The sequence below is a fragment of the Melanerpes formicivorus genome, unplaced genomic scaffold, assembly GCF_026170545.1.
Source record: "Melanerpes formicivorus ecotype bairdi unplaced genomic scaffold, bMelFor1.0.p_v2 SCAF_6, whole genome shotgun sequence".
Classification (NCBI taxonomy): domain Eukaryota; kingdom Metazoa; phylum Chordata; class Aves; order Piciformes; family Picidae; genus Melanerpes; species Melanerpes formicivorus.
In genome coordinates, this window is record NW_027142358.1 from 15,700,882 (window position 1) to 15,714,320 (window position 13,439).

The 13,439-nt window shown below is 37.1% G+C and overlaps 1 protein-coding gene across 20 annotated transcripts in view; it reads right to left on the reverse strand.

Moving 5' to 3' along the window:
• The window catches only part of KCNMA1 (potassium calcium-activated channel subfamily M alpha 1), a 410,890-nt gene that overhangs the window by 123,907 nt on the left and 273,544 nt on the right, over nucleotides 1–13,439 (reverse strand). For all 20 annotated transcript variants that reach the window (XM_068139897.1, XM_068139896.1, XM_068139895.1 and 17 more), the window contains 3 exons: nucleotides 11,601–11,683; nucleotides 9,176–9,245; nucleotides 6,546–6,701 (listed from right to left, as the gene is read on the reverse strand). In XM_068139897.1, the coding sequence (XP_067995998.1) occupies nucleotides 6,546–6,701; nucleotides 9,176–9,245; nucleotides 11,601–11,683 (309 nt within the window). The remainder of the gene's footprint in view (nucleotides 1–6,545; nucleotides 6,702–9,175; nucleotides 9,246–11,600; nucleotides 11,684–13,439) is intronic.

Consider the following 13,439-nt stretch of genomic DNA (forward strand, 5'->3'; position numbering starts at 1 on the left):
TTACAATTTGTATTACCACATTTTCATTAAGCAGAGTCTATCTGAATAAATGGCAAAAACAAAACAAAAACAATCAAAAAAAGAAAAAAGAGATTGAGAGATGAGAGATTTGTATTTTCTATAAAAAGGCACAAGCTTTTTAAGATCATGGAAATACTTATCTTGCAATTTAGTTCACATCTAACAGCTATATTTTATTCTTTGCAAAAATATAAAGAAACTCTTAATTCCAGCGCTTAGGTAGGCCCATTATACAGTTTACAGGGAAGAAAGTCAGACAGAATTGAGGTAGATGTGAAGGCCAAAAAAATCTGACATAATGAAAAAAGTAGTTTAAGAAAAAATACTGGTTGAAATTTTCAAAGCTACCCAAGTTCAAGTAGCAAATGCCAATGAATCTAGAGAAGGACTTGGACAACTATAGATCTCTTAAGCATTTCACAGTTTGTCCTTTTCTCGTACCTCCAGCTTTTCACAAAGCTGACTCTTTCTTGTGTCAAGAGAGGACAATACTAATCCTGCAGGAAACAGAGACGTAGCCAGAACCAATGAAAGAGAAAAAAAAGGGATGCTTCATAAATCAGTGCAGGTAAGACTCAAGTGCTTTAATCTATATTGCTGTTCTTGCTTGTCTGGTCACAGAGAGAGTGTAATGGAAACTAGCTATTTATGAGACAGATTTTTTTTTTCCCCATTACATAGAGAGCTCTCAGCATTTCAGAAGTTCTTAAAAATGAATTCAGTCAAAAAATATAAACTTGCTACTGCCTTGAATAATAACCAGCCATTGATTCAATGATATAAAATGCCATATAGCAGCAAAATGTTTTCTTGTTGGTAAAAGCATTATGGTACGGCAGGAGGAGTATAAGGGCTGTTATGAACATAAATTAGAAATGACAATATAAAGGTACATGTCTGTCAGTATTCAAGAAAAAGACTAACACATGGGATGTAAGTGACTTGGGTAAAGGTGTCTGAATTAAATTTGTAGCTATTCAGCAATAATGAGTTAGAGAAAATCATCTTAAAGTGAATAATTATTTCTGTCATGTCAAACTACAGCTGTTTTAAACAGCATTAACATGAAAAGTTCTTGTGGTTGGGTTTTACTGGTTAAGGACTGGTAACAAAGAATATAAAAACTGCCACTCTGAGCTATAAGGTAGTTTGTGGGGTTAGGGCTGTTAGGGACTTCTGCTGATGTTAGTTTGCTACTTCATCTGGCTAAGGCTTTGGTGTAGGGATGCTGCTAGGGATATACTTGGGACTTCTGCTAGCTGCTTCATCTGTTAAGGTATCCTGGACTACTGCTGTAAGTGGGACTCTGAGACTGTAATGATGAGGATTCTACAATGCAGCAATAAAGGACTTCTAGGGAGAGCTTCTGAGATTTTCATCATTTCTGGAATCTCATTGCCACATGGCAATGGGGTTCCTGCCTTCATTTGTCATCCAATAGCAGCCCATATCAGGAGGAGAAGACAAACAGTACAGTACTGTCACACATACTAAGATCAGTGAGGAAAACCAGGATTGCATCACTCATCACCAGGAAGTAAAGTAACAGCCACATTTAAAGTCTTCAGAAAGGCAGCTACAGCTGAACATCTATGGTTGCAGTGTTCTAGAAAAAAGTATGCGCTACAGCTCTGCTAATAGTATATGTTAAAATAATCAATTTCATACAATGTCCACACATGGCTTGTATTGAAATGCTATAATCAATGCTGAGCTTACCAAATTCTTTTACAACTTAAAAGCCTCTCTCCCCTACAGCAGCCTCATCCACAACTCACGATATCACTCCGACCTTCTCTACTGATTGTGACATGCTTAAGCACATCTGAACAGCACAAAGCTGAGAGTAACAATAGTGTGCTTTGACAAAATGACTGAAGTTAAAATAATAAAAACAAAATTCAAATAATTTTGTTATGGTTAAATACTACGTTGTTAAACAGAATTTATTGTTATGTTATACTATTAAATATTACTATTACTTATATATTATTTTATAGTACAATATAACTTTCCTCAGAACTTGGAAAAACTATTTCCCAATATGTAAAAACTAAGAATTTCACAGCTATTTTGACACAACTTGTATAGTATTTCTCATGGTTGCATTTTTATTCTGAAGGCTGAGTACCAATTTGTAATTCACCTATCTTTTCCCATGCACAACTGGCCAAAAAAGCACTCTTACAAAAGAATGTCAAGAGAGATTCTCCTCCCAGTCTACTCTGCCCTGGTGAGGCTGCATCTGGAATATTGTGTCCAATTCTGAGCCCCTCAGATAGGACAAGACACAATGGGTACAAGCTGGAGCACAGGACATTCCACAGAAACACAAGGAAAAACTTTTTCTCTGTGATGGTGACAGACCACTGGAACAGGCTGCCCAGATGGAGTCTTCTCTGAAGAGATTCAAAACCCATCTGGATGCATTCTTGTGTGACCTTCTCTAGGTGATCCCTCTCGGGCAGGGTGGTTGGACTGAATGATCTTTTGAGGTCCTTCCAACCCCTAACATTCTGTGATTCTCTGACACTGCAAATGTTCCAAAAAATAGGAGAACTGAAAACCTTTGAGGAATCCAGTTAAATATAAATTAATTAATTTATTTCTGTTGAATTTTCTTCTCCTGTTGATAGGCCACCATGTAACCAGATACTTTAGTTCTGGAGAAGTAAACAACTGCAAGAATAAATTGCAGTATGGAGATGTTCCAAATCATACATTCCCTCACAAGTGGGCTGCAAACAATCAAGAGAAACTTCCTCCATAGAAATTGTTTTACCATTCAGAGACCATGTAGGCTGCTAAAAGGGATTTTCATTGTGTTATTCTCCACCACAGAGAAGCTGTAACACTTTTTTTTTTAATGACTCTTTTATTTATGTGAGACTTGCAAATGTTGCTGATCTGCAACTCTTTATACACAGAAAACAAAGTGCAGCCTTGGTAAAAAACAAAGGTAATGATAGCAGGGCCATGTTTGTAAATTCTCTTCTACTTTGTGGATTCTTGGATTAATGCCACATGGAGTTGGAATAAAAGAAATACAAATACATAACATGCTTTTCCTTTCTACTTTCTTCCCCTGATTTCTTGTTTTTAGGCAGATGGGTTTGGAGGAAGGAATTGCAGATTAGACTTACAGTTAAGTGCTAGTTCCTAGTCAAGGACCAAGAAAGGACTGGAAAAAAACAAACTCATCCACAAAGTAATGATCAAATTTCACAGATACTACATGAAGGTTAATTTAATGCTAGCCAATAACTGGAATGGTTAAGATATGATCTGTTAGACCTTATGTCTCAATGTCTTCCTTGCAGTGAGAGGCCCTAAACTGAACCAGAGCTGAGTACGGGGGCACTATTACTTCCCTCCTCCTGTTGGCCAGACTATTCTTTATACAGGCCAGGAAATTGTTAGTCTTCTCAGCCACCTGAGCACACTGCTGGCTCATGTTTAGCCAGCTGTCAACCAGCATTCACAGGTCCTTTTCTGCTGGACACCTTTCCAGCCACTCTTCCCTAGACCAGTAGTGTTGCATGGGGTTGTGACCCAAGTACAGAACCCTACACTTGGCCTTGCTAAACTTCATGCAACTGACCTCAGCCCATGGATCCAGCCTCTCCAGATTCCTTTACAGAGCACTCCTGCATTTGAGATCAACACTCACAAGGGTATAAATGTTGAATAAGAACACATTAATCAAGGAGAATTCTATTTCCAAATAAGAACACACTAATTGATCAAGGACAATTCTATTCCTCTTTTTAATTTCTATCTCCTTTGCTCATTAAATATTGTACACCTCAAGCACATCACCAGGCAGTGAGAAAAGGCACTTCCACATGCCTTCCATTACATAAAATGAATATCAGTATTTATGAAAGACTTTCCTCTGCATGATCCTAAGGAGAAAATTTTGCACATTATTCTGTTATTTTTATCACTTAAGTAACTAGCATAATTCCAGCTAGTATATTGGCAAGATGAGTAAATGCAACACTCCAGAAAGACAACAAGACATTGCAATTGGTGTTTAATGTACCATGCTCTACCATTTACTGGTGACCACATTATAAATTAATGGTGACAGAGATATGAAAAAGCAATGCATATCTTGCATGTGCAACCATTAGTGCTATCGGGAACAAACCCTAACCTTAAGACACCCAGATCTACCCCCTGGAAGTGAAATTATCATGAGGTCTGTAGCCCCCACTGATCTATATTGTTCAGAGCATTCCCTTCTCAGTGTATTGATGCAAATAACTACATGAGAGTATATCTGAACCTGAAAATAATATATATCTCTCTCTTCAGTCAAGATCTAAGTCTCGCTATCAAGATGGAGAACTAATGCTAGTGACTTAGGGTTTTTCTTTTACATTTTTCAAGAAAAAAACAGAGAAAGGATGGTAGAAGGAAGTAATACAATGAAAATTCCTTTATAGCACAATGAAAGCTCTTCTCCACAGCATTGTAGGTGTTTTTCTAGTAACACAGATGAGAATAAAAAGAAAGCACACACAGATTATTCTTGATTCATAGTGGAAAAGTTGTTGTACATTGGAAGTTTTAAATATTTCCTTGTATTCCCCTATCATACCTTTCCAGTCCACCCAAACTGCTTATTCAAATATCTGGTTTATTTACACCTTTACTCAGTTCCATTATTTGTTTAAAGCTAGCACATATCCTTAGCAGTATAAACAATTTACAGCCTCAGCCAGCTATTCCCACAGTTCTTTCTGCATGGAAGATGTCTTTTAAAACTGGTATTGAAAGAGTATATTTTATAAAACATCAAATAAGTCTTGTATCAGATGAAAGAAGATGCGTATTCTTGAAATACTATGACAACCAATTCTGCTTAAGATGTTGGCCTTGAGGAGTTCTATTCAAAGGCGTACAGGCTCCACTTTTAATACTTCCAAGATTTACAAAACAGGGCAGCATTTCTATCCTATCATAATGCAAAAGACAGATTGGTATTGGTAAATTGAAATGATTGACTGAAAAATGCATTCCATAGTAGACTTCAATTCTCACAACAAACATCCTGTTATCACAAGGACCGATACTATTTGAAAATAGCAGATAGGTTTTAACCACAACAGTTTTTAACCCCCAGACTCAATGATCAAAATTACATTCAGGCAGATCTCTTAGATAATAATGTCCTTGGTAACATTTGAAAGAAATCAAGAGCAGCAATTCCTTTATTAATAGAATGATACCAGTTCATCTGGACAACAGAAATACAGTTTATAGGTGTAAAGTTTGGGTTTTCCCTTAATATATCATTGTTGTGTAATCAATCTTTCTTCCTTTGAGTTTTACAGAACCTGAATTTTTCTGAGCTGATTTCCTCTTAGCTCAATGTGGTGCCAAATGGAACATAAAAAAATTCCCTATGAGATCACATTGCTAAAACCAAAAGGAAAGTATTAGGAATAAGTATAATATTTTGAGGTTTCTTAACCTGTGGGAGACTCCACTAATAACCTGAGGAATTTACAAAGGTCTGACAGTACTTAAATTCAGTGCTCTAAATGAAAAAGGGTGTTAGTTCTTTTAGGGAGTGGACATCTTTTCAGAGTCTTCTTTTAACAATTCTAATCAATGTAGCTGCCCTCCTACAACACAGCCATCATTCAGTAAATGTTCTCTTTCAGATACAGTGTTTAGAGTGAGGCAGCTTGCAGAAACATCCTATCAACCAGATAAATTAAAAAAATTGCTGTCACCAACCAAATAGGATTCTCATGAAGAAATGTCTCGGTTCTTGTATGTTTACTTTGCTTTAGAATTCAACAGAGATTTTTGGAAATGATGACATACATTTTACTTACCTGGAAAATTCATTCCTGGTTAGCTGGCAGACATTTTTTTGACCAGTACTATCAGAGTCTTACATTCTCCCAATGAACTACTCTGTAGCATTTTTCACTCAGTGTCATCTGAAGATGACATCTGAATACAAACTGAGGTATATCTGTACATGATTCTGTTTATAACTCTACAAAGTTCAGGCTTTAGTTCCAACACATGTTCCTTATTTACTCTCACAATCAGAGATCCACCGCTTACTTGATATGAAAGACCCAATTGGTAAGGTCTCTTTTTCTGGGCACACTTTTGCTATATGGGACATATATAAATTATATTTCTGGTTTAGCAGCAGGGGCCTTTCTCATAGACAAATACGTTGTTTGTATGAAACAAAACAAAACACAAACCACCAGAAATATCTCCCCACAAATGGATGATACTTGGAAAAATAATTTCAAGGCTGAACACTTGCTAAACAAAATTTAAAACACAACTTGACAGAACTTGGCTCACAGCTCAGTTTGCAGCAGAAAACTTTTGTATGGAAGCGCACACTAGTTTGTTGGGGATTTTTCGTCTTACAAAAACTCTTAATGTATTCCTATCTGTTTCATATTGGAGTCATGCTCTCTACTCAACTCTCTAACAAACTGAATTGAAGACTAATACATTCTAATGAAACAAGACATTACCTTTATGAATGATCTCATAGAGAAGAGGTTGGCTAACATTGTTGAAAGGCCTGGTGCCAGGCAGCTTTGGGCTATGAAACCCAGCTTGAGCTCAGCAAGACAGATTGCATCATCCCCTTCTTTCCAGTTCCAGCTTGGGATATTCAGCAGATGGGCCTGTAAAACAAACAAACAAAGTTGGGATATTTAGCAGATGGGCATGCAAAAGAAAGAAAGAAACAAACAAAAATATCCCATATGTGAAGAACCAGAAATATTTCCTGAAAAACAGTACAATACAGAGGGACACAGCAGTGAATTACTTCTCTATTACTCACTTGGCTTTTTCTGAGTAGGCAGAAGCACTCCAAATATTTGAGAGTTAAATTACCTGGTAAGAAATGCTTCAATCTTACCTACTATACACAAAAATGTACATTTCTCAAGCCATATTCTGGTTGTGACACTCTCCCAGGCCCATCCTCACACCTGAACAAACCACAGACTATTGTAAAGTTTTCCTTTCCTTCCCTTTTACAGTACATTGAGCTACTCTCTGACTGGTAAAGCACATACATAATACACAGGAATCCAGTATAACTAAGGTTACAACTCATGTGATGCTGCAACCTTCACATAACATTGTCATTTAATAAGGTATACAACATCATCTGTCTTTTCAATTTCGTTCTTTCTATCATGAAGGACAGCACTTAGTGAAAATCCAAATTTCTTCCTAAGACCGCTACTTACAAGGACAGAACAAAGAAAATAGCTGATCCTGACAGACCTCTAGTATTGACACTGGTCAGTTAGGTACAAATATTGTTCAGTCATTGACATAACTCTACCAATTCTCTCTTTCATCTACCTTGTACATTTGCATAGACACAAGGAAATACAGAGGCCTTCCTGCTTGCTTCCCCCTGAAACTTAGTGTCACAGTTCAGTGCTTTGGTAACAGCTATTCTTCGAGATCATAGAATGATAGGGGCTTGAAGGGACCTCAAGAGATCATCTAGTCCAACCCCCCTGCCAGAACAGGATCACCGATACCAGATCACACAGGAATGCATCTAGGCGGGTCTTAAATATCTCCAGAGAGAGAGATTCCACAGCCCTCCTGGGAAGCCTGTTCCACTGTTCTGTCACCCTCACAGGGAAAAAATTCTTCCTCCTGTTTCCATGGAACTTCCTAGGCTTCAACTTCCAGCCATTGCCCTTTGTCCTGTCACTGGGCATTATCAAGAAGAGCCTGGCTCCATCCTCTTGGCACTCACCCTTTACATATTTATAAACATGAATGAGGTCACCACTTAGTCTCCTCTTATCCAAGGTGAAGAGCCCCAGCTCCCTCAGTCTCTCCTCCTATGGAAGAAGTTCCACTCCCTAAATCATTTTTGTGGCTCTGCACTGGACTCCCTTAAGCAGTTCCCCCTCTTTCTTGAACCAGAACTGGACACAATATTCCAGATGTGGCCTCATTAAGGCAGAGTAGAGAGGGAGGAGAACCTCTCTTGACTTACTGACCACACTCCTTCCAATACAACCCAGGATACTATTGGCCTTCTTGGCCACAAGAGCACTTTGCTGGATCATGCTGTGGGAGACAGGGTCAAACGCCTTACTGAAATCAAGATGTGTTCATTGGAAATAAAAAGGGAAAACACTACATTTAAAAGATCTTCCCGTCTGAACCTGTTTAAAGCAGAGAAACACCTTGCTTGTATTCTACAAAAAGGCAGGCTCCTTGCATTCACATACAGGAAGAGGACACCACAAGCAACAGTAATTGTTTTAGTTCTAGTTCCAATTTACAGGTATAAGGAGTTGTTAGCAGTCAAATCTCCCAGGTACCAGGATTATTGTGTATTTCGTTGAATGAAGGTCTACTCAGCCAAGCTTCTTCTCCAACACTGGCCAGTAGTTGATGATTTTAGAAATAATTAAAAGAGCAGGTCACATATGAGTAGTCTTCTGATATATTCTTCGTAGCTCCATTCATCAGCAGTTTATGACCTTTCACATCTCAGGACTGAATGAATCAACTTTGTTGTGCTTAAAGGCTACAAATTTATCACGAAAAACTTACAAAATTCCTTTCTAAAGTGGACTTATAATTTTGATCTCCACAGTATTTTTAGCAACAAATTCCGCAACTGAGTAATGTTTTATATGGAAAAAAACACAAAATAAGGAAAATTAAGTATTTGCTACTTGGCAATTTCAGGTCTATATTGTCATGCAAGAAACAAAGAAAACCACAATAGATCTACAATAAGACAATAATTCTGAATTGACTTCAGATGACTTGCCAAGAGGCCACCAATTCATCTTGGGTAGCCCTAGTGTAGTAAGATAAGCAAAGCTTAGAGAAGCTAATTGGTTAACATGTCACTGGAATCAATACTAACCAGGGACACTGTAGCTTTGGCAATTCAATCCTAGATAATTTATCTCCTGGATTTTGATAAGGTCTCTTGCCCACAAAAAAACTGAATCACCTTGCAACTGGATCACATAAGGCTTATTAGGATGCTTTTCTTTGGAAAGAAAAACACCACTAGAGGACCTAGAAAAATTTTGCATGAGTGATTGTAATGCAGCCAAAAACATGTCTGGGAAGAGACACTTTTTGGTCATCACATTACCTTATTGTGATACTGCAGCATCTGAGTGATAATTCTTATCTTCGGATGATAATTCTTTATTGAAATAACTCTAAAAATAAAGGAAAAAACAATTAAAATAACTTCTAGATGATGGGTATTTAGACAATGTTTTCCATTACCTCTACTTTGTTGTCAAGTGTTGTATTAAACTGCACACTGATTGTAAAAGATATTGATTGAAGTCAAACCTATGCAACATTTACACCTAGTCAAATTCATAGTTTCATAGTTTCATTCAGGGTTGGAAGGGACCACAAGGATCATCCAGTTCCAGTAAATAATTATCAGCTAATACCAGAAAACATCAAATTTCAGGAATTATTCAATTGAATTATTTGCTTTAATGGAATTTGCAGAAATAGAGACTTGTCCAGGCAGCTGTGTTCAGATACTATACTCTTTCTGTTAGTCAGATAATAAATTTGCAACTATATTCATGTCTTCAAACCAACATAACTGATCAAGTTTTAAAATTATAAGTGTCTGAAGAGAATCTCTTACTTTCTGCACCATCAGATATTATTTATTTATAGTTGCTAGATATTCATTGTGCTTAAATTCCTTGAAAAAAATCCAAATGCAATTTCATCTTAATTTTAGTGGATTATTCCAAAACTCAACATTAAAACTGATGCCTGAACACTGAATTCATAAATTATGTGGCTACTTCCATAATCTGCAGCTTGCCTGCATACTTAATTATTTAATGATTTTAATATACACTCAACTGTTTACGGATTAGCAGTGGCTGGAAAGAAAAATGTTTGAGAAATGAGTGGATTCATGATGTGTCATAAAGAGAGAAATATACAATTTTAAAATGAAAAAAGTATGGAGAAACATAAAGAAACAGGGCAAAAAACTCTGTTCTGTATATACAAATTAATGGTAGGAAAACAAGAATCAAAACAAACAAAACCTATTTATTATGGAATCATCAGTCTGAGAAGACTGAATTCTATTTTTACATTGGTGTTTTGCAGTAAGTATCTTCTAAACTGCTAGTGTGGGTTGTGCTTTGAAGCATATAGAAGTTAGAGTATGAAACATTAAAAACCAGTTGTGTGCATGACTTCAATTTATGTTTTCTTTTGGATGGAGAAAGCAAGTCTTCCTCCTAATTTTCCATTTCTTGCTGAATTATTTAATTAAACATCCAATTTTGTTGAATTAAGTTCATATACATGTGAGAAAACACAAGAGAATTCCACTCAAAATTACTCTTTGACATTTTATTACATTGGATTTATTAAATCTGTTAAGAAGGCACTAATCTGCAACTGAAATATTTTAATGTATTTACGTAATTAATGTCAAAATAAAGTTATTCACATTGCAACTCAAAAGCACGTCTGGGAAATTAAATTAGGCATATTTAAGCCATGCTCCTTCCACAGATAACCAGATCAATGTTGCACAGTGAACTTTTTCCAGAGGAGTAATTTAATTAATTTTTAAAATTTTCTTCTTTATATTCACAGCTTGCAAATATCTGACAGAGCAGCAGAATACAGAATTAACCAGGTTGGAAAAGACCTTTGAGATCTTCAATTCCAACCAAACCATTCAAACTAGTTCCTAACACTAGCCAATTCTATCTTAGATAATTTGTAGCAACTCATTGACATTTTATTTTAGAAAGCAGAGATCATTAAAACTTGAGTTGCATAACAAACCGCAAAAAAAGGAATGGCTTCAGTTTGTTGTAAGCCTGGCTGTCATTTCCTGAGTGACTCTTTCATCTCCTTTTCATTAGAAATTATAAGGAGAGAAGCAGAGCAAGATCTGGTGACCCCCATATGTGGTAAATGCCTTGTTAATCAAAATAAGCAACTTTTGATCTTCAGTGTAAAAATGAGCTAGGAGACCACTGTATCATTACTATCATGTACTACCTTGCTACCCCCTGTAACTGCAGTGCATTACTTGCAGGAGTAGATATACCAAGAGGCAAAGAGGTATAAAGTGAGTAAGGGTCCTTCTGTCCCATCAGTGACAGACCGACAGACAGACCCACTGACAGGCCCACGCAATACATACACTCATGTAACCTACTGTAACAAAATAACTGCATTCCCTTTGCCCTGATCCCTGTTGGGACTGTGTTCAATTATAAATGCTTAAACCTTAGGTCCTGCAAAATGAGTAAGAGAACCAGAACTTGTGCGCCAAGCTGCCCTTCTGACACACTCTTTCTAAAGCAGTTAATTAAAACAGTTTAGGTATGAATTTAGGATATCCTCATCTCTGAGTTTATGAGACAATCTGTCTGCCAGAAATAATTCTGCAATTTTCTTCAAGTGCAACTGACGAGTATTAAAGCCATGTGTGGTTATTGCCTATCTGGACACCAGAAATCAGAGTTAAGAACCAAAAGAAACCTATTGAAAATTTGGGAGTTTACCTCATAATATTGGAGGCATCTTCAGCATCTGGGTCAGCGCAGTATTTATTGGCAAGGATTAGGCACGCATCTGCTGACTCTATCTGAGACACCAAAGAAAAAGCAAACATAAATAGCATAAATCTCTTTCCAGCTCTTCTTTCACCATAAAGTATTAGAGCATTCAACAGTGCAACCACAAGTGCGAATGTCAGTTCTTAATACTGCTAATAAAAACCTTTCACTGGCTAACCTGAGTGAATGTGAGTGATTACAACAGCTCTCATATACGCATTGCACTTTCCTGAATATTGTTTATGATGCTGTCCTGAGGGACCTGGACGTGCTTGAGAAGTGGGCCTGTGTGAACCACATGAGATTTGACAGGGCCAAGTGCAAGGTCCTGCCCCCAGGTTCAGGCAATTCTTGGTATTGGTATGCAGGAATTGAGAGCAGCCTTTCTGATCAGGACTCTGACAGTACTGGTGGGTAAGAAGCTGGACATGAGCTGGCAATGTGCACTCACAGCCCAGAAGGCCAACCCTATCCTGGGATGTATCAAAAGAAGCTTGGCCAGCAGGTTGAGGGGGATGATCCTGCCACTCCATTCCAGTGAGATCTCACCTGGAGTACTGTGTACAGCTCTGGAGCCCTGTGGAGCACAAGAAGGACATGGACCCATGTGACCCAGATGAGGGCCACAAAAATAATCAGAGGGTTGGAGCACCTCTGCTAGGGGGGAAGGCTGAAAGATAGGGCAAGATAGGCCTGGGCAAGATAGGGCTCTGGAAAGGTTGCTCAGAGAGGTGGTGGATACAGCATCCCTGGAAACATTCAAGGTCACATTAGATGGGGCTCTGAGCAAGCAAGTAGTTCAATTATTAAGGCAGCCAAGGCATAAAGGTGTTAATGGATGCATATTTTGTAATAAAATGCTGAATTTATACCCCTAAATCGACAGGAAGTTTCCAAGTATCAGTATAGTGCTCCCACACGTCCTGCAGTTGTGACTGGGAATTTATATACCCTCCTATTAGATAGGATAAGGTGCTGAACTGACAATTTAGAATCTGAGCACCAAGTTCTAGAAAGCACAAAGAGAACTGATCTGCTCACAGGATCTCTATCCTTTCAAAAACCTTATTTCTATTTAACTCAAAGCAAATGACAAAAAGCATTTTTCACAACCAATACCAACAGAAAGAGTGGAATAATACAAAACAAAAAATATCAACATGGAATTACATGGTCATAATTAGAACATTTTGTTCTGATGAACTGAAAAAATTTCTCTAGCCAAAATGGACAAAAGAGATGATTAGTACACCAGAAAGTGTTAACACTGCACTGAAATGTTATTGGCTAAAGCAGCTGCTTTATATTCCATTAAAAAACAAAAAAGGAACATAAAAGAGATAATGCTGTAACTGACAGTTTGCTATCTTTTTTTGTTACTTTTTTTTTTCCATATAAGGTTCATGCTTTGCTTCAATCATACAAACTAATTAACTATGGAGAATTTTAGAAAACAAAATAATCTCATTTTAGCTACCAAAGAATCTTAAATTGTACTTTTTTTTTTTTATTTTTTTACAGGATTCTAGACAACAGAAAAAGAGTTTAACAGGTTAAAAAGGTATTTTCTAATCTTGCTGATGAAGGTATGTATTTTAAGCAATTACTGTAAGACACTGCTCTATTATATCAAACATTAACTTGAACTAGACTCCTGAACTAAACCCCAATGAAAAACTTATGGAGTTCAATGGCATGGCAGACAACATATCTTAAGTCACTGTGTTATTGTAACTTTTGAGATCTACAAATAGAAGATACAAAGATACAAGGGGGAAAAAAAAA